Genomic DNA, 19105 nt, shown 5'->3' on the forward strand with positions numbered 1-19105 from the left:
AGCATATACACACATATGTCAAAATTGCCATGGAGGAAAAACGGAAAGGATTTGTCCCCCATTTCAAGTCAGCAGAAACCGAACACATCATCGAGGGAAAACATCACATCACAGCTAGCGACGCGGTCATCTTAAGACACATCACTAACCCATCGAAGCTGGCTGTCGCTGAAAGTTTGGAAATCTTCAAGGCAGGCAACAAACGTTTACTCAACAAGGATTCAGGTAACGGCTCAACGTGGCTGTTTAAGCTGTTACCTATACAGGCACAAAAGAAGAACGAGGAGGTAGTACCTACAGTAACTACAAATATGGATACACCAGCGATGAACCTTCAGTCGAGAACAGAAAACTGAATTGATGTATTTATTGAGAATTTTTGATGTGTGAATAACAAAAACTGTTATTATTTTCACAGAGCCAGGAAGTCGGAGCTGACGTTGAAGTTCGAGCTGGAGTGAGACCTCGGAGACTGCATCAGATTCAGCAAATTTTCAGCAACTTTTACTTGGAGTCGGAATCTGTGAAGTCGGGTATTTTTGGAGAGCTGAAGTCATCGTTGACGTCAAATCCTGCATCCAGAGTCGGATGTTGTCTTCAAAGTATGGATTCAAAGTCGCTTGGAGGTACCCGACTCTGCAGCCCTGACTAGTATAGAGGAGTTATGGCAACTGCAGGTTTATTTGCAAATTACAAATAAACCAAAACAATAACTTTTTTTGTTATTATGCTGCTCCACCTCTCCGCACAAAATAACAAATCTTGTAATTCCTTCATGATTCCTTCTGTGTTATTGGTTTGTTATTGCAATAACAACATAATAACAGTTTAAGTTATTCTTCGAACAAATCTTTGCTATTGATTTTTGTTATTTTAACAACTTATCCGATCATCCCAATAACATATTTCGATCTTCTCACAATATCAAAAACTGACCTTCCCAAGTTATTTCCGTCTGCTCGGGTAGCTAAGAAAAAAGATAAGCCTGAAAAATAACTTTGAATTCTGACTTTTTGAGCTACAAAAATGTTAATAAGTCATGGATATTGCCAATTTAAAATCTTAATGTTGAATACACACTATACAGCTCATTACGATATATTGTAGCATTTGCTGATTGTAATCATTTTTTCACAAAAAAGTATAAATACCAAAAGTATATGAATATAACTTATTCCATTAGTAAGTACAGAAATATCGCTTAACAATCACTTAATTAAAACATAATCCCCTCATCCAGCAGTCGAAGCGCCACATACCCTTCCCGACATCTCCATAAAACTCCTTAAAACTCCAACCCTCAGAACCGTCTGCCAGGCAGACACTTGTTCAATCGTTTTAAGTGGAAGTAAATGATGATTAATATTTCATTAAGAGAGCAAACGTTCCGACGAACTGCTGATGCTGCTGCTGCTGCATGTTTTCTCAACAAAGCCAAAAAGCAGTTGAGTGGAACCTGACAAACTCGGCAGCGGAAAGGTTTGCTCTTTGGCAAATTGAATTACAAAAGTGAATCTTTTAACTCGGAGGAAACAATCCATGTTTGCGTCAATATAATTAATGCCTTTTGCCTTTGTGTGGAGGAGGGCAGAGAGACGGTGGTTGGAGCACGGATGTGAATCCATTAGGAGGGTCCTTAATCGCTTTTACAGCCGAAAGAGGGGAAACATTGAGATTTGTGAGTTTATTTTCTGGGTAGCTAAACGCCAGCAGTAACTCAATTAATGGCAAATAATAAAGATTTATTTTGATTCTGCCTTTCAGTTTCATGAATCATATCAATTAAATAAAAACAATACAGAAATAAATATCCAGAAATCTTTATATGTCTCCTGGTTAACCTTGAAAGTGTGATCGTTCTTCAATTTATGGTTTGATCAAGTAAAACAAAATTAAGCGCCTTTCGTTATGCAACATTCAAAACTGTTCTACATTCTTTTATACACAACAGCGTCATCATAAGACTATCAAGTTTCGCACACGTGTTTCTTTGGAGCGAGTTATGTTTAATTCAGTTGTTGAGTTATCAGGGCAGCGAGTGACCGCACAGGTTAAAGCTGCCAGAATTAACAACAACATCAAATTAAGGCTCTGGAAGGCATCATTCCAGATCAGCCATTTGGCGGCCATGTTTGTTATAGATAAACATTCAAATCTTGATTCAGAATGTTTCAATCAAAAAATGGTTTTCTTTGTATTGTTTGTAGAAGCATTTTACATATCGTGATTATTTTTCCATTGCAATTTACTATTTCTGTACCCTTCTACGACCTTAAAACAATAAAGGTCCGGTCAGTGGTGGTGACATTGGAGTTGTATTGTTAATTTGATTTTGGTTTACCGCGGTGTTCAAACCTCAATGTTTTATAGTGTTTTGGAAAGGGCTTCATCTGTACATTGCGTTAAAAATATAATAAAAGTACCTTTTCATACAAATTTGTCTTAAAAAGTTTGATAAACTTTTATTGTTTACTTTACATACTTTAGTAAAACAGTGGAAACATTTTTTGTTGAAGATTACACTCATCCGACATATCAAACTTCATTAAATTGCATGAAAAGTCATTTTGTTAAAAAAACCAAATCGATTTACCAAAACCTGTTTACCTAACCGGTACAAAAGTTTTACTTGTAAGTTGTTATAGTTTAGAAAAAAAATCTTAAAAATAATTATTTAAATTATACTTTGGTGATTTATTTTAAAATTTATTAAACAACTTTAACATCTGGTATAAAAAAAAAATTATAAAAAATTAAACATTTTTTTTAAGTTCTTTAAATTCTTGAGGGGTAATTCTCCGCCAACTCACACAGCAGTTGCCCCGACCCCTCTTTGATTTGCGTGAAACTTTGTCCTATGGGGTAACTTTTGTCCCTAATCACGAATCTGAGGTCCGTTTTTTTTGAAAAAAAAAGATAGTATTTTTCAGTTTTCCCACAAGCCTAAGCCATCGGCTAGGCTAGGTTCATTTTTCTGGTTCAGGTTCACACCACACGTCGGCAAGCATCGTCGGCTCAGGCTCATTGAGTGCCGTGAGCCATGGTTCATTTGGTTCAAACCAGGTGAGGCTAGCCAAAATTAACCATTGGCTTGAACCAGGCTTGTACCTGGCTTGAACCTGATCAAAGAATGTTAGGCTAAACGGCAAGCTTTGTTACACCGTAGTATGCTCAAACCGTAACATTGTTACATCGTAACATTGTTACACCGTAATAGTATTACACCGTAACATTGTTACACCGTAACATTGTTACACCGTAACATTGTTACACCGTAACAGTATTACACCGTAACATTATTACGGTGTAAGGAATGTAACGGTGTAATGATAGCTACGATGCAACGAATGTTGTGGTGTAACCATGTTACGGTGTAACAATTTTACGGTGTAATGAATGTTACGGTGTAACAATGTTACGGTGTAACAATGTTACGGTGTAACAATGTTACGGTGTAACAATGTTACGGTGTAATAAATGTTACATTGTAACATTGCTACACTATAAGATTTGTTACACAGTGCATTATTCCTATGGTTTTTATTAGCCTTGTTAGCCTGGCTTAAGCCATGGTTCATGGTTCACTGAACCAGGATTGAACCACAAAGGGAGGCTTAAGCCGAACCAAGTTTATAGGTGAACCTAGCCTAACCGGTTCATTTGGGAACTCTGGACTATTTTTCAATAATTTGTAGCTTGAAACGGTGTTGACAAAGAAATTTGGTGTCAAAGTGACTATTATGTAAAATAAGACGCCCGATTTAATGGCGTACTCAGAATTCCGAAAAAAAAACGTTTTTTTTTTATCAAAAAAACACTAAAAAAGTTTTAAAAACTCTCCCATTTTCCGTTACTTGACGGTACAAAATTTTGGAACATGTCATTTTATGGGAAATTTAATATTCCTTCTACATTGACCCGGAAGGGTCATTTTTCATTAAGAACATTTTTTTTAAATTTCATGATAAAAAAAATCGACAGGTCTGATATTGGCACAATGAAAGAAGGGCCAACCCCGACAATTTGCTTGGTATACCGAAATATTTCGTCGGAGAGTCTAGGAGCAATGTTTTTTTAAAGATTTTTCTCGATTTTATTGGATATTTCTTTTGAAAAACGCTGAAAATCAATGGATTTTCATATTTATCAATCCATCATTCAACCATTATTAATAAAGCAGAAAATTCAATTTCATATAGCATGGCAGTTTCACAAAAGCCCATCTTGTGACAAGTCTGCCATGAGAAGAATGAAAATTGTTTGCAAGATAGTTTACTAGCGTATTATAATTATTAATTTAAAATTTAATTTTATGATTTTTTTTTGTTTTTTGTTTTTGGCCGGATTATAATTTTTTTTCACAGATTGAGTAATAGTTCAATCAATTCTTCTAATCAAATTATTCGCTCTACAGCATTGCTTTGGCGTTCTCGATTGCAAGATTCCTACTCGTAACTAGGTGTCCGAAAGCTTGACTGTTGAGGCAATTGCAAACCTCTTTTTACACCTTAGCTTCCATCCACCCCGGGATTCGACCTGACGACCTTATTTTTGTGAGTCCAACTGCCTACAAACGACTCCACCGAGACAAGACCCAGGAAGACGACTCGGACGACTCTTACACCTGGACTGCACGGAAAAAATGTGTGCGAGAAATCAAGAATTTCTATTCTTGAATTTGTGAATAACTTTGTTCATGATTTCGTGATACCTTTCATGAGTTCACGAACTGTATTCATTAATGTTATTCATGGCTAACATATTTTTACGAACATTCATGAATTCATAAAAAATATTCATGATTTTACTCATGAGCTAACGACCTAACCTCTAGGTAAGACCGGTGCCAATATTACTTCCCCGTCCGACGGAAGGCGTGATCAGTCAAATCTTGTCTCGAAAAATGCCACCGGGACCTTCTGGGATCGAACCCAGGCCGATTGGGTGAAAGACAACTACGCTTACCCCTACACCGCTGGTCCCGGCGCCTTGCTAATTTTAAAAATAATAGATCAAAAATTATTACAATATTGAAAAATAACAATGAATTGGGTCCTAAAATGAAGCTTAGATTGCTGATATTATTGTTTACGGCGATAAAGCTTATTTTTCTGAGTACAATGACCCTTTGTACGAGCACAAAGAGTTTAAAATGGATTTTTAAATCAATTTTGAAAAATTAACCTCGCGGTCCTTCTTGACAGAAAAGCTCCTACTTGACAGCTCGTTCCAAGGGGATCATAGTTGATCCATCGAAAAAATGTTGTCCTGTAAAAAAAAAATTTTGCATTAAAATGAAAAAAAAAAGTGATCAGAAATGGTTTTTAATCGTGTTTTTTACCGTTGTACATAAAAATTGACATAGGACTTTAGTACCCAATTGATGAAAATATTTGTCGATGTTTGGTTAAAAACACTATAAAATTATATTTTAAAAAAATGTAAAAGTTACGGTTACGGCCTACACAAAAAAATCCGAATGTTACATCATTTAAGATGTACCGTCAACTGGGGCAAATCGGGACTTTTCTGATTGGTTTCGTTTACAGACTCAGACCAACAAAATATGTACATCCGTTTCTAAGTTTAAAAGCTTTAAGTGCTCTGAAAACTGCTGTCCCTATTCAGACTGTAGTCCCGATTCCCGAAATGACGGTAACACTTTTGCACTTTATTGAACATTTAAATTTGAATGCAATTTAATGTAAATTTGCATCAAATTATATGTACGTGAAAACATGATTTTACGTGTGATTCAACCGTTTACGTCGAATCTCAAATTTATTTACATCAACTGAGTTTACATGTGGTTCATTTTTTCCGTGTCGAGAAAATTCACATATTTTTTCTGTGTATCTACAATCACTTAAAATGCTTAACATAGAAAATTGCACTTAGCTTAGTAATTTGAATCAGTAGGAATGAATCTGTTCATATACGATTGAAAAGTAATCAAATTAGACACTTGACGTACCGTCAACAAGGGTGAGATTGGGTCATATAAATTTCTGTATTTTTGTTTGACCTAATTTCACCCTCAAAATCTACGGTAAGTTGACGTTTCCATATCAAATGTAAACAAACAACTGCAACAACTGAATAAGGTTGCCATCGAAGATGGCGTTACGAATGGTGCACGCCCGAAATGTCAAAATCGTGCAGTTGTACCAGCAATAGAAAAAAAGTGTGGCTGACATTTTTTTTCTAATGTTGGTACCGCTGCACAATTTTGACATTTCGGGCGTGCACCATTCGTATCGCCATCTTCGCATAAAAATCTGGATAGAAAAGCAAGCAAAAGCAAGATGAATATATCTCAAGCATTGTATTCTTGTGGGTGTAGAAAGTTTCTTTTTAGGGAAGTCTTTAATGGGAAACCATCTGTGATATTTCTACTTGAAAGGACTCGTTTTCGGACTGCAATGCAATGAAAACACCATCTTCATTTGTGTTTAAAAATAAATTTATTTGTTTCGAAAAAGTTTTTCCTCCCTAACGGCTAATTACTTACAATCGCACTTAAAAAATAAGTAGATCCGCGCGTTGCAATAAAAATTATTTCAGTCATTATTTACACAGAACAAAAAAAAACTTTTTCCTTGTAAAATTAAACTTTTTCGCGCGACTTCAATTTGCCTACATCTGCCTTGATCATTTGAGCTAGAGAGTTTCCTGCTGCTGCTGCTAATTGATACTGAGATGCTTGTTCGCGCTATTTCGTCGCTCCCGACTCGACTTTGTGTGTCGTTTTGTTTCGGTGTGCAGTTCGGCAAAAAACTTTCCTTCGTTAACAAACTCTTGTTAATGTTTAAGAAATTGCTTTCTCGTTGTAACTTTTCGTCGTCCGCCAACTTTGCGCAAAACTGCATCCACAGCACAACAAAAGTTGCTGTGCGACTGTGAATATTTGTCGCCCGTTTCAAAAGTGGCGATTTCTTGCAGTGTGGGAAGGGACGAGAGAACGATTAGCTCACACTTTCCGTTTGGCAAAGTTTCATTAAAGAACGACGCTTTGAATATGTATATATTTAAGTTTTGCTCTGCCTTGCTTCGCGTCGTCGGTATTTACAAGTTTTTAATTACTCATTTCTCACCTAGCTACTAGCTCTGTCGGTGCTTATCGGTTTGCCCGACTTACTAACTTAAAAAAAACACTTGTTTTAATTTAAAAACTATGGAGGGAAGAAATATTTTGCTTCACGAAATGAAAACAGAAACTGGAAGGTGGAAGGAGGTGGGAAAATATATACTTTTATACATGTTGCACACTTTGCGCAACTTGGGTCGGCAAAGGTACGAGGAGTTTAGAGTGTTTCGAGGCACTTGAGGAAAGGTTAGACGAAAAACTGGTCGCACCGCTTTTCAAGCAGTCAACGTCAACAAACGTTCGTGATAACTTTTCTCAGTGTGGTGAAAACAGTTGCGTCAGCTTTGCGTTTGACAGTTCGAAACCGCGCTCCGGTTGCTTTGATTCTTTTTTTATGGGATCAAGGGGAGCAATGTTGAAGGTGGGTTTCGAACTGTCAAACGCAGGGCTGGACTCGGGTGAAAAGTTTAATAAAAAGGACTTTCGTGGCAGTATTTTTTAAGAACAAAGAGATAATATTCAGCAATTTGAGGAGCTTAATTACGTTATTGTCATGTGTCTCGCATTCGTTTTCTGCACTTTTTTTTAGGTGGAAGATTCATCAGAACTCATTTCAAGTGACCTTTTTCGGCACGTCAGTTGAAATGAATTGTGAATGGCACCATTTGACCTTAACTTAGTTCCAACCATTCGAATCTCGCGCTCTCGCTCGCTCATTTCACAGTTAACTAATTATTCGACTTAGACGATTCTTTTGCTGGATTCTCACCGAGTAATCTCATAAATTTCCAGAGTTGCCATTCCAACTGCACTTTCGATTCGCTTCCGAAACATTTTTTTCTGAATTATTACGTCAGGTAATGGCACATTCGGTTCCAATCGACGCACAGACGATGAGAATATTTGCTTGTGATTTGTGAGTTTGAGATTTTCAGACGGGTTTGCCACCTTAGAAATCCTAAGGCAACATGAGCAACGAATAATTTTAATCGATCATACTTTTCTTTACAAAACAAATTACTCTTTTTAAAAAAATAACTGGACCTACACTTATCAATAGCTTACGGTTATATTTACAATCACAGTTTGGCCGCACCATCCAGCGATTGCCTCTGGAAAAAGAAGAAAAAAAAATAATTTCTTGTTTTACTTAAATTTCTATTCAAAACTTACCAGAAAGAGTTATTTGAGATCAAACAGAGCCCTTGGGCTGAAGCCGTTCGTCCAGATGATCGTTATTTTATTTCAAACACATAAACTCTCTTGTTGTCACTCTAATAATAACGTCTCTTTCAACTAGCTGCTCTTTCTCTTTCTCTCGTGATAAAATTTGAACTATTTTGTGTGTTTTATTCGTTTCTTAAAAATTGTGTGATTTTTTCCCCATTTTCATTGTTTTCCTCTCGTTGTGTGATTCTCTCGTAGCCTTTCGGATTCTTGCATTGTCCATTGTCCACCCGGTTCCAGCGACTCTACACGACGATCTCGTGTATCACGCGGCGGTTCCGGGAGTTGGGGGTCGAGTAGCCGCTCTCCAGCGCGAGCGCGTCGTCGTAGCTCATCGAGAGGTGCTGGTTCGGGCCCGGCGACTTGACCTCGTCCTGCTCCATGTACGGGTCGGGCAGACCACTGACGTCGTGGTAGGGTGATTCGGCGACAAAGTCTACACGGAAAAGGGAAGATTGGTTAGGTCTACATTAGCTAAAAAGTTTTCATAAACTATAATGAGTCCAAAATTCGTCGTTTGAACCTGAAGTCTCCAAATCTACAAAGTCTTGAAAAGTCTACAAAAATTTAAATGTCTCCAAATTAAGGAAATCTTGTAAAAACTAAATGAATTTATAATTGTTCCAAGTTTCAAAATTATTAAAAATTATTTGCTTTAAACTTTCCAATCATTCAAAAGTCTCCAAAACAGCAAAATATTTAAAAGAATGAACAGCCTGGGGGGTCATTCTCAAACACCGCAACCAAAATATTTCCTATGCATGTGCCCTCCTCCCTCCACCACTGAAAACGGCTTAAAATTATCAAAAGCTCTAAATTACGTTCAAGTCTGTGAAGTCTCCAAATCTGTTAAATATTAAGTCTCCAAAGAACTCAAATTCTTCTGAGTCACCAAAATCAGTGTGAAAGTAGGTTTATGAAATCTTTGAAAATAAACTAAAAAAAACACATCGCTAAACATGTAATAAACAATTGAGAACATTTTTTTTAATTATTAAAAAACAGATTTCTACACGACATCTAGCATTTTTTCAAAGTTTTCAACGCTACCAAAATCTGATTCACTTGAAACTATCCAAACTCTCCAATCATTTAAAAAACTGCAAAATATTAAAATAATGTTGTTAAATTAAACGACCTAAATTTTTCAAACACCTTTAATTTTGATTAAGTCTATCAACATAAAAAGTCTACAAAATCCTCGAATTCTCGAAATCTATATTTTTAAATCTTTGAAATTACACTCATCACCACACATTTGAAAAAAAACTTTGTAAAACTGATCTTGGAAGATTTAAAAAAAAAAAAAACAAAAAATTCTACTCGACATCTATCAATTATTTTTACGTCCTTAACTATTCAAAATATGATTAATTTGAAACTCTACAAACTCTCCAATCATTCAAAAATCTTCAAAACAGTAAAATAATTTTGTTAAAATAAACAACTTAAATGTTTCAAAAGTCCTTAATTATGTCTAAGTCTGTTAAGTCTCCAAATCTGTCAAAAAATCAAGTCTTCAAAGTCCTCAAATTCTTCAAAGTCTCCCAATCAGTATGTGAGCATGTTTTCAAAATCTTTGGAAATAAAAAAAAAAACATCACAAAACATTTTAAAAACACATAAAAAAATTGAAAAAATATTAGTCATGACATCTATCATTTTTTTGGTCTGTAAATCTACCGCTTGAAACCCTCCAATCATTCAAAAATCTTCAAAATAGTAAAATCATGATTTTAAATTAAACGACTGAAACATTTCAAAAACCCTTAATATTTTTCAAGTCTGTTCAGTCTGCAAATCTGTCAAAATATCAAGTCTCCACAGTTCTCAAATTCTCCAAAGTCTCACAAATCAGTCTGTAAGCATGTTTTTAAAACCTTGGAAAATAAAAAAAAAACACAAATCAAAACATTTCAGAAACTTATACTTCTAAAAACTAAAACTACCGAATTCCCATGTCCTCTGAAATTTTTCACGTTTTGTTAGTCTCCACGGTATCAAATTTTAAAAGTTTAAAATAATTCAAAAAGTTTAAATTCTCCAAGTCTCAAAATGAACTCTAAAAACATCATAACCTCTAATCCAGCAATGTTCTGAGAGTTGAAACGTCTCCAAAAATGTTCAAGTCATCAAAAGTCTACAATGTTCTAGATTACTTAAAAAAGTGTTAATTTATTGAAAGAAATTTGAAAAAAAAAAACAGATCCCTCCAAAGTCCCTGAATGACTTTAAAGTCTCCAAATGTGTTCAATGCTTCCAATTCTCTTTCAAAATTGAAAAAAAAATAACTGTCTGAATGTCTGAAAGTCTCCAAATGTCATTCAAAACCATAAAATGTCTTCAAATTCTCCAAAGTTCATTCAAAGTTTTAAAATGTCTTCAAAGTCTCCACTTGTCTTGAAAGAGTCCAAATATCTTCAGGCTCCAAATGTCATTCAAAATCATAAAATATCATCAAAGTCCCCAATTGTCTTAAATATCCCTAAATATCTCCAAAGTCTCCAAACTCACCCATATGCTGGTCCATCCTCTTCTTCGGCTTGTGCACCGACGCGTACGGATCGCTGCAGTAGTCCTGGCGCGACGGGTTCTGGCTGGTGCGCATGTTGTGGTGGTACTCGTCCCCTCCGTGCTGGCTCGCCGTCGTCATCAGGTGCGGATACGGGGCGTAATCATCGACCGCTCCGTACCCACCGTGCGTCATCGGGTCGTAGCCGTAGTTCTGCTGCAGCGGCTGGTCCATGTAGTTGTGCTGCGGTACCACCATGTTGGCCGAGTTGGACGCCGCCGCCGACATCTTGAGCTGCCAGATCGAGTCCTGCGAGTTGACGCTGCCGCCGTTGTTCGAGTTGGAGTACGAGTTCTCCACGTAGCCCATGTTGGACCCTAAGAAGGTGGGAGGAGATTTGAGGTTAGGATTTTTGTTTTGGAAGGGGGGATTTTGGGGTACTTACAGTCGTTCTGGGGAACCTGGGGCATCATGGCGTTCTGTTGGTGATATCCGTAGGTCTGCTGGCTCGCGTACAGCGCCTGGTTCTGGTCCATGGCGAGGTCCATCGAGTGCTCCAGGGCCTTGTTTTCGAGGCTGCTGGCCGAGTAGTACGGAGGTGGAGCCTGGTTCTGTTGGTTCACGATCGACGGGTGGATCGAGTCGATGTCGTACTCCTTGGCCTTGGCCGACTCCTTGGACTGCTTGCGCTTGCAGCGGCAGAACATCAGCAGCAGCACGGCGAACAGACCGGCGACGATGCAGGACACCACGATCGCGATCAGCGTCGGGAGTTCCACGAAGGCGGCTTCTTGGATCAGAGAGGGACCGACTAGAAAAGAGGGGGAAATTTGGTTAAGATTTGGGTCACGATCATACAACTGATCAATACTCACTGTCAGCTTCCATGTACTCGCCGCAGTACTCGTGGTTGACCTTCAGGCACAGTTTGACTCGCACGCGTGGGTTCAGCTCGTCCTCCAGCGCCGGCAGCGGGATCTCGTCCAGTCCAGTTCCCAGCGATCGTCCGTTGTTGCGGCGATTCGCCACAAAGTGCTCGATCTTGCTCTCCTTGTAGGTCGGTTCGTGTCCGTTGACGTCCAGCTCGACGGTTTCGATAATGTGCCAGGCGGCCATCGGGGTGTCACCGTAGATCACTGACTCCACGATCGCGATCATTGACAGGCAGGTCGGGGCGATGTTCAGCGCCAAGATGCGGGTTTCCGGGTCGAATGAGGCTCGCTGGGGAACGGGGACCTTCTCGACCTTCGTCGTTGCGCTGATCTCGTTCGAGTGTTCGGAAACACCCTTGGTGTTGAGGGCCTTTACCTTGAAGACGTAGCTCTGGTGATGATCGAGAGGGGTGATCGTGCACGGGACTTCCCGCTGGCAGTCGAATTCCATCCATTCGGCACCGCTTGCAGCGACTGCGGCGCAATCGTCGGTGACCAGACTCTCGTTGGGGATCACGATCTTGCGGTAAGAGACGAAGTACTTGGTGTTTGCGAGACCTCCGTCGAATCCGGGAGTCCACGAGAGGACGATAAAGTTGGAGCCCAACTCGACGGCCTTCAGCTTGGAGGGCTTCTCTGGGGGACCTTTCGGTTGCAGGCGGATCGGGACGTGGATCGTGTTCAGGGCGTTGGACACCCGGCAGTGGTAGTCTCCGTAGTCCTGGTGGCGTAGGTTGCTGATCTTCAGGATGCTGGTGTAGATGTCGTTGCTGTCCGAAGTCGAACTGATCTCGTAGTGATCGCTGTTGAGCAGCGGAGTCGGGTTGGTTCCAAACTGCCACATGAACTCCGGTTTCGGGTAGGATTGGACCTTGCAAACCACTTCGGCGACCTCCCGGATATCGTTGGCGACCTTGTTGTACTGGTGCAGCACGATCGGTTCGTGCTCGATCTTCAGGTGCATCGTAGAGTTGGCTTTGTTGACCTCGTTTTCGTACAGGCAGGTGTACTGGCCGCGATCACCCGACATCAGATCGTTCCCGTTGGGGCGGACCTTTCCGGCGAACTTGAGCATACTCTGGACGGTAACCATGCCGTTGGGTCCCTTGGCGATGTTGGTCTTGACTTCGAACATGTGCATATCGGGAATGATCTCGACATCGTCCTTCAACCAGGTGATCGACGGTTCCGGCTTACCCTTGGCACTGCAGGTCACGGTAAAGTCAGCCTCTCCAGCGCGTCGGATCATGTTGGACTGCAGCTTGGCAAGGAACTGTGGTGGTTGGTGAACTTCCAGCGTAGCACTAGCCATCTCTCCGTTACCGAGATCGTTTCCAGCGTGACAGTAGTACTTGCCTTCGCTCTGTAGACCAGCCTTCGGGATCAGATATTGGGCGCCCTGTGCGATCACCGTCGGGGACATTTCACCTCCAACATCGCGGTACCAACGGTACTGAGCCAACGGCCAACCCGGAGGATCCGCCTTGCACATCAAACTCACACTGTTCCCAACGTGAACAACCGGCTTCTCCGGAGTGATCACCGACTGACCAGGCTTGTGACGCACCAACAACGCGATCGAGGCGTTACCCTCCCGTTCCAGCGTCTTACCTCCGTACGGCTTCATGATGTTGATACCTCGACAAACGTAAGTTCCGGCATCCTCAGCGCGAACATCCCGCAGCGTCAGCGTGTCTCCGTTCTTGCGGAACTCCAGATCGCCCTCCTTCAGCCACTCGATCGTCACCGGGGGCGGGTTGGCCGTCACGTTACACTTGATCTGCACCGTTTCCTTCTCCTCGGCTTCCTTACTCTTGGCCTCGACGTGCACGATCGGTGGGTACAGCACGTTCAGGATGATCTCCTGCTCGCCGGACTTGCCCAGTCCGTTGTCGGCGGAACACGCGTACTTGCCGGCGTCCTGCAGGGATACCCGGTGGATCGTGTGGACGGGGTGGGACGAGATAAAGCGTCCATTGCGCGTCCACTGGACGCGTTCCGGCTTGGGTTTGGCGTCGACGTTACACTCGAGCTTGGCGGTTTGGTCGCGCTCCACGCTCAGCGGATTCTCCGGACCGATCTCGACACGAGGAAAGTCTGGAAAAGTTATAATTAGTCATGAATTCTGTGGAAAATGATTTTGGGCGGTTCTGATTTGCATTTTTCGTTTTGCGTGATCACAGTTCTTCTAGTCACCACCAGATGTCAATATTCCAAGAGTTACCTCTTGCATGCAAGTTTCCCTTTCTCGCATCCAACTTGCAGTCATTCTATCGCCCCGAGATGTCGCTCCACCAAGTTAAAACAATCCTCAGCTCAACTTTAAGAAAGTTCAAATCAACCACAGGCAACGTCAAACCCCCGCTCCCTTACGCCAACCTTCTATTTGCACAATTTCCGTCGAAAAACTTTAAATTTGATGGAACGTGTATAAGAACTAATTAGCTCCCGCGGGCAGACACTTTCTGGGTGGGGGCGTTTTTTTGACTGCTCCACGCGCAAAACCACCGAGACCTCTGCGAGATGAGTTCCCGGTGGAACGAGAGAGTGCAAATTTCCGCCAAGTCATGCACATCATTACCATCATTGCCCTAGCCGCGTCGCGCAGCATCATCTTCGTACATTTGATGTGTTCTCTCTAGCTGCTGCTACTCCCCGACGGTGTGTTTGGGGAAGAAATATTTTCAATTAATTTTTTGTTTCGCGTTTGGTCTTCTTTTCTTGTGTAAAATCGTCCGGGAGGTGAGCTCCACAGAGAACGAGAGTGGGGCTTTTCTGGTCCAGAGGAAACCAAACAAATATTTAGATTGTCCGCTAAATTAAGGTCCGGCAGCGCACGAGTCCAGCGCAAGTGGTAATTGAATGGTGGGGAGGCTTTCGCCGGGGTCTCCAGATTTGGAAGTTATTTTTTCGGCTTCGAGGACCGTGCGGTTTTAGCGATGCAGACACGAGTCACGTTTTGTTGGTTTTGTTCTGCCTTGCTATGTTGTTTTGGGGTGGGAGTGGCAATTTCTGGGCTTGAAAATGAGGTCAACTGACTGGTTTCTATGTAATTTGAGTGAAATTTGTCGAATTTATTCGAAAAAGGCTTCCTAGATGATATGTTGAACTACTCGCCACTAGATGTCACTATTAACGGTCATCAATCTTGTATGCAAGTATTCTTTTCAAGGTTGAATTGTTTGAAAAACGTTGCATACAAGTTGAACTTAGAAGCTTTATTCTATTCGCTACTAGATGTCACTGGACTATCTAGTGATGAAATCAACCATGTTCAGCTTGATTGATCAACTGACTTTAATCGATACCATGAAACTCGAATCATGTCACCAAACTTAATTGCTCTCTAAAAAAAATCGCTCATGTTCCAAAACTCGCCAAAGCCATCCAATTTAAATTACGAAACTTTGCTAACGAGCCGAACAAGCTGCCGTTTTAAAAACATAAAAACAGAGCACACAACATCGTGGGCCATACCCGAGCCTTAAAAAAAAGCCTATAAAAAAGGAGAAAAGTATCTTGCACTGCCTGCACGAGAGATGGAAACACAATACTTAATTCAAATGAGACACCTTTAGCGGCGAAGGCTTCGCCGTTGTCAAACTGGTTTGAGTCCCCCAGAAAAAAAAACGAACATCCCTGAAATGCCTTAAAGCCACCACCGTCGTCGAGGAGCCAATCAAAATGATAATGAACATCTGCCCGGTTGAACGATTTCTCGGATCCTTTTCGGTGTCGAACGAAGAGCAACGTGCTCGAATCGGGCAGGTGGTTTTCTGGTTTTTGAGGCACGAAACTGTCCGGTTTTGGGGGGAAAAAAGGGTTTGACTTTTGCTCGGAGTAAATCATTCTTTTGGCGCGGTCCAGCTGGTATTTTTATTAGTTTTTGTGTTTAAGTTCGATTTTTATCGCAAACAGATGGTTTTCAATCTTGAAAGTAACCAACAGCTGATGATGCTTTTACTTTGAATAACTTGTGAAATTATTTTTTTGCTCTTTGAGAGATTGATTGAAATATGTTCACCAAATCCTCTTACCAAAAAGTCAAAATCTAGAGCTAGATTAAATCGATCAAGCTCAAATTTGAGCAGTAGACGCGTAACAATATTGTCTTCAAATTGTCGGGCCGGATTTCCGAAAAAATTAACCATTTTCGAAAAATCTCAATTTTACTAAAATAAAAAAAAAACTTGGCCTCAGCCCTTAACTATGGAAAAGAACACCAATTTACATTTTTTGACAATTTTGACAATTTTGACAATTTGAATAAATTGGACAATTTGGACAATTTGGACATTTTGGACAGTTTTGACCATTTTTACAATTTGACAATTTTGACAATTTTGACAATTTCGACAATTTTGACAATTTTGACAATTTTGACAATTTTGACAATTTTGACAAATTTGACAATTTTGACAATTTTGACAATTTTGACAATTTTGACAATTTCGACAATTTTGACAATTTTGACAATTTTGACAATTTTGACAATTTTGACAATTTTGACAATTTTGACAATTTTGACAATTTTGACAATTTTGACAATTTTGACAATTTTGACAATTTTGACAATTTTGACAATTTTGACAATTTTGACAATTTTGACAATTTCGACAATTTCGCCAATTTTGACAATTTTGACAATTTTGACAATTTAGCATGAACATTTTCTCAGTTCTTGATGCATTTCGTTTGAAAACGTAAATCGAGTATGTTCAGAACGAAATTCCGATGTTAATCAAACGACCTAATTCCGAGCAAGATTGGATTTAAACTTTACAAACTGCCACCGCAGCTCTTCTGCCCCATAATCCGTTTATTCTTCTCGATTCCAGCAAAAGTCTTCAAAGCGCTGGGAAAGCTCCCGAACTATGCCGCCTTAAAACAATTGCCAGTGATTCCTCCATTCTCGGCTCGTTCTAACAAGCTTAGCGAACTAAACTTTCAAACAAGCTGGAGTCTAAAAATTTTAATTGATTCGATTTGAATACCTTAACCGCCCTAATCCGCAGACTCGAAAATTCCGACAAAGTTGGACCTTTAAAGGCCGTCTGGACCACGAAAACCAACGGCATAGACGGGGATTGAATTAAATTAAGCGGATCATTGCCCGCAGAATCTTTCTCCATTTCTGGAGTCGTAAAAACTACCTCCAAAAAAAAAAGAGTCTCGAGTTGGATTACCCAACAGGTTGAGACGCGTACATCACCTGCGCTCATTACGCACCAAAAAAAGTTGCAGTAGCTTTGATACTCTTTTTTTGTTTGCTTCTCCTAGCGTGTTTGCACTTTTATGGCCGCGGACCTCAAACATTGTAGATTAATCTGTTCACAGGGTCGTCGAGATTGCCTGGGCTGAGAAAATTGTAGCATTTGGCGTGAATTTGACGAACTGTTGCGTAAGGGCCCAAAAAAGTTACCAAAAAGAAGCGGTGCCATCTAGTTGCGACTAGATGCAACTTTTAATTGGATACAATATTTTGCGACTTGCGTGCAAGGTACGCTTTGTTACGCAATGACATCTAGTGGTGACTAGATCAAACTGTAAATTTAAATTGAATAAAACCTTTTAATGCAGAGTTTGTCTTACAACTCACAAGAACCGACAGTCTGCAGACTGTCCGGAAGCTTATCACTCTTCATCAGCTGTCCCATTCTCCGGTGACAAGAAAGCGTTTTCACCTTGGGACCATGGCCACTTCTTTACACTTTGAACGGCTCTTGCCGCGCTGCAGTTGAATATTTTAATTAAATTGCTTTCCATTCAGAATGGAAATTGTCGCCGTCGTCGTCGTCCACCTACTAAGTGGCCGTTTCATATTCAAACAGAACTTTTAATAACAATTAGATGCAATTTGTTCCAACCGTCCGAACCTCAACACAATGACCAGTTTGGGCGGGTGGCGACACTTGGCCGGTGGGGTCCCCGTTTCGTCACGATTTCTTTGGCCGGTAGCCGAACCTCACGGAAAGGGTTCTCTGCTCAATCGGAGTTTTGTTTGAATAACAAAGTACGCGAGCCGCGATATGCAAAGTGTGACCCCCCTTCCCCCAAGAAGGGAGGGGGGGGGGGGGTCACGAAAACCGTGCCCACGCCCTCGATCGACAACTCCGGTAGGCAGTAGGTAGCTCCCAACCTAATCCATTCGTACAGTAATGGGTGTCATTAAAATGTATCAGTCGCAGTTCATTTTTCTTCTTTTCAACGCCGCGCGCGAGGGCCAAATTAAATACGAGATATGAATGACATAATCCGTTCGACTGTAGGTCTAAAACTCTTTTCAACCACCCAACAAAAAAAGAAGAAGCCAAATGTAGAACACGTAACTCCCTCGGTGACAAACGCGCCAGATTTATTAATAGACAAACCATGCACCGTGTTCTGAAACGGAGTCTTTTCTTTGTGGAAGCCATCGCCCATAAGACGCACGACTTTGTCAGCATGTATAATTTATTAGGAAAGCACCACACGAAACGGCTCTTATCGCGAACCCCCTCCAAAACTGAGCTGAGCCTAGAGCAGCTTCTTTCCTGTTGAGTTGCCATTAGAATGAAATTATTACCAAATTATCACCCGAAAAAAGGAACTTCTTCTTTTTGTTTTGTGGAGAGATAAGAATTTGGGCTAGGGTGCGCTTGAAGGTTGTGCTGAAATTTGGAGGTTAACTTTGTTGCAGAAATCTAGGTTGGACTTTATTTGACGTTTCAGCAGTTGAAATTTTACGACAAAAAATAGCTCATGAAGATGTTATTAAGAACCGGCCTGAGTCAATGTAAACAAGGTCGTCTATGTTGAATAAATCGTCGACAGTAAAAAGTAATAAATTTATGAACATGTAATACGTCTTCATTCTGGATCTATTCTTATTTTTTTTTTACCAAATCTGTAACATTACAAATTTTCGTCGTTAATGAACTTCTTTATATTGAAAAGCCCCAATAATACGATTTAAGACTAGTTTGTGAGTTAATCGTGATTTTGAAATTATGAAAATATCTTTGTTCAAATAGATAGGGACCATCCCTAAACCACGTGGACACTGTAGGGCGGGGGGGGGGATGACAGAAAAAAATGTATCGACAATTGTCCACAAAGTGCGGGAGGGGGGTTGAGATTTCAAAAAATCGCGTGGTTTATGAATGGTCCCTAAATAAAATTTCATGATTAATTTATTTGACATGGAAAATTGGATCTTAGATTTACAAGAAATTTTCTGAGCTAAACTAAAAAAACATTTTTAAGGCTTTTTATCAAAGAAACAGATCAACTGATGAGTAAATTGATATTCTATGCATTCCAAAAGTGCATTAGAATCTACACAGAAAAAAATAATGTAAATTTGGA

At 40.3% G+C, this 19105-nt stretch overlaps 1 protein-coding gene across 1 annotated transcript in view; it reads right to left on the minus strand.

Annotated features, from left to right (window-relative positions):
- Positions 1-6445: 6445 nt before the first annotated feature.
- The window catches only part of LOC6043214 (hemicentin-2), a 106066-nt gene continuing 93406 nt past the window's right edge, over positions 6446-19105 (minus strand). The window contains exons 5-9 of the mRNA XM_038252582.1: positions 11702-13855; positions 11272-11637; positions 10829-11203; positions 8261-8750; positions 6446-8199 (exon numbers count right to left, since the gene is read on the minus strand). Of these exons, the coding sequence (XP_038108510.1) occupies positions 8560-8750; positions 10829-11203; positions 11272-11637; positions 11702-13855 (3086 nt within the window). The 3' untranslated portion in view covers positions 6446-8199; positions 8261-8559. The remainder of the gene's footprint in view (positions 8200-8260; positions 8751-10828; positions 11204-11271; positions 11638-11701; positions 13856-19105) is intronic.

This window comes from Culex quinquefasciatus, chromosome 2 (assembly GCF_015732765.1).
Source record: "Culex quinquefasciatus strain JHB chromosome 2, VPISU_Cqui_1.0_pri_paternal, whole genome shotgun sequence".
Taxonomy (NCBI): domain Eukaryota; kingdom Metazoa; phylum Arthropoda; class Insecta; order Diptera; family Culicidae; genus Culex; species Culex quinquefasciatus.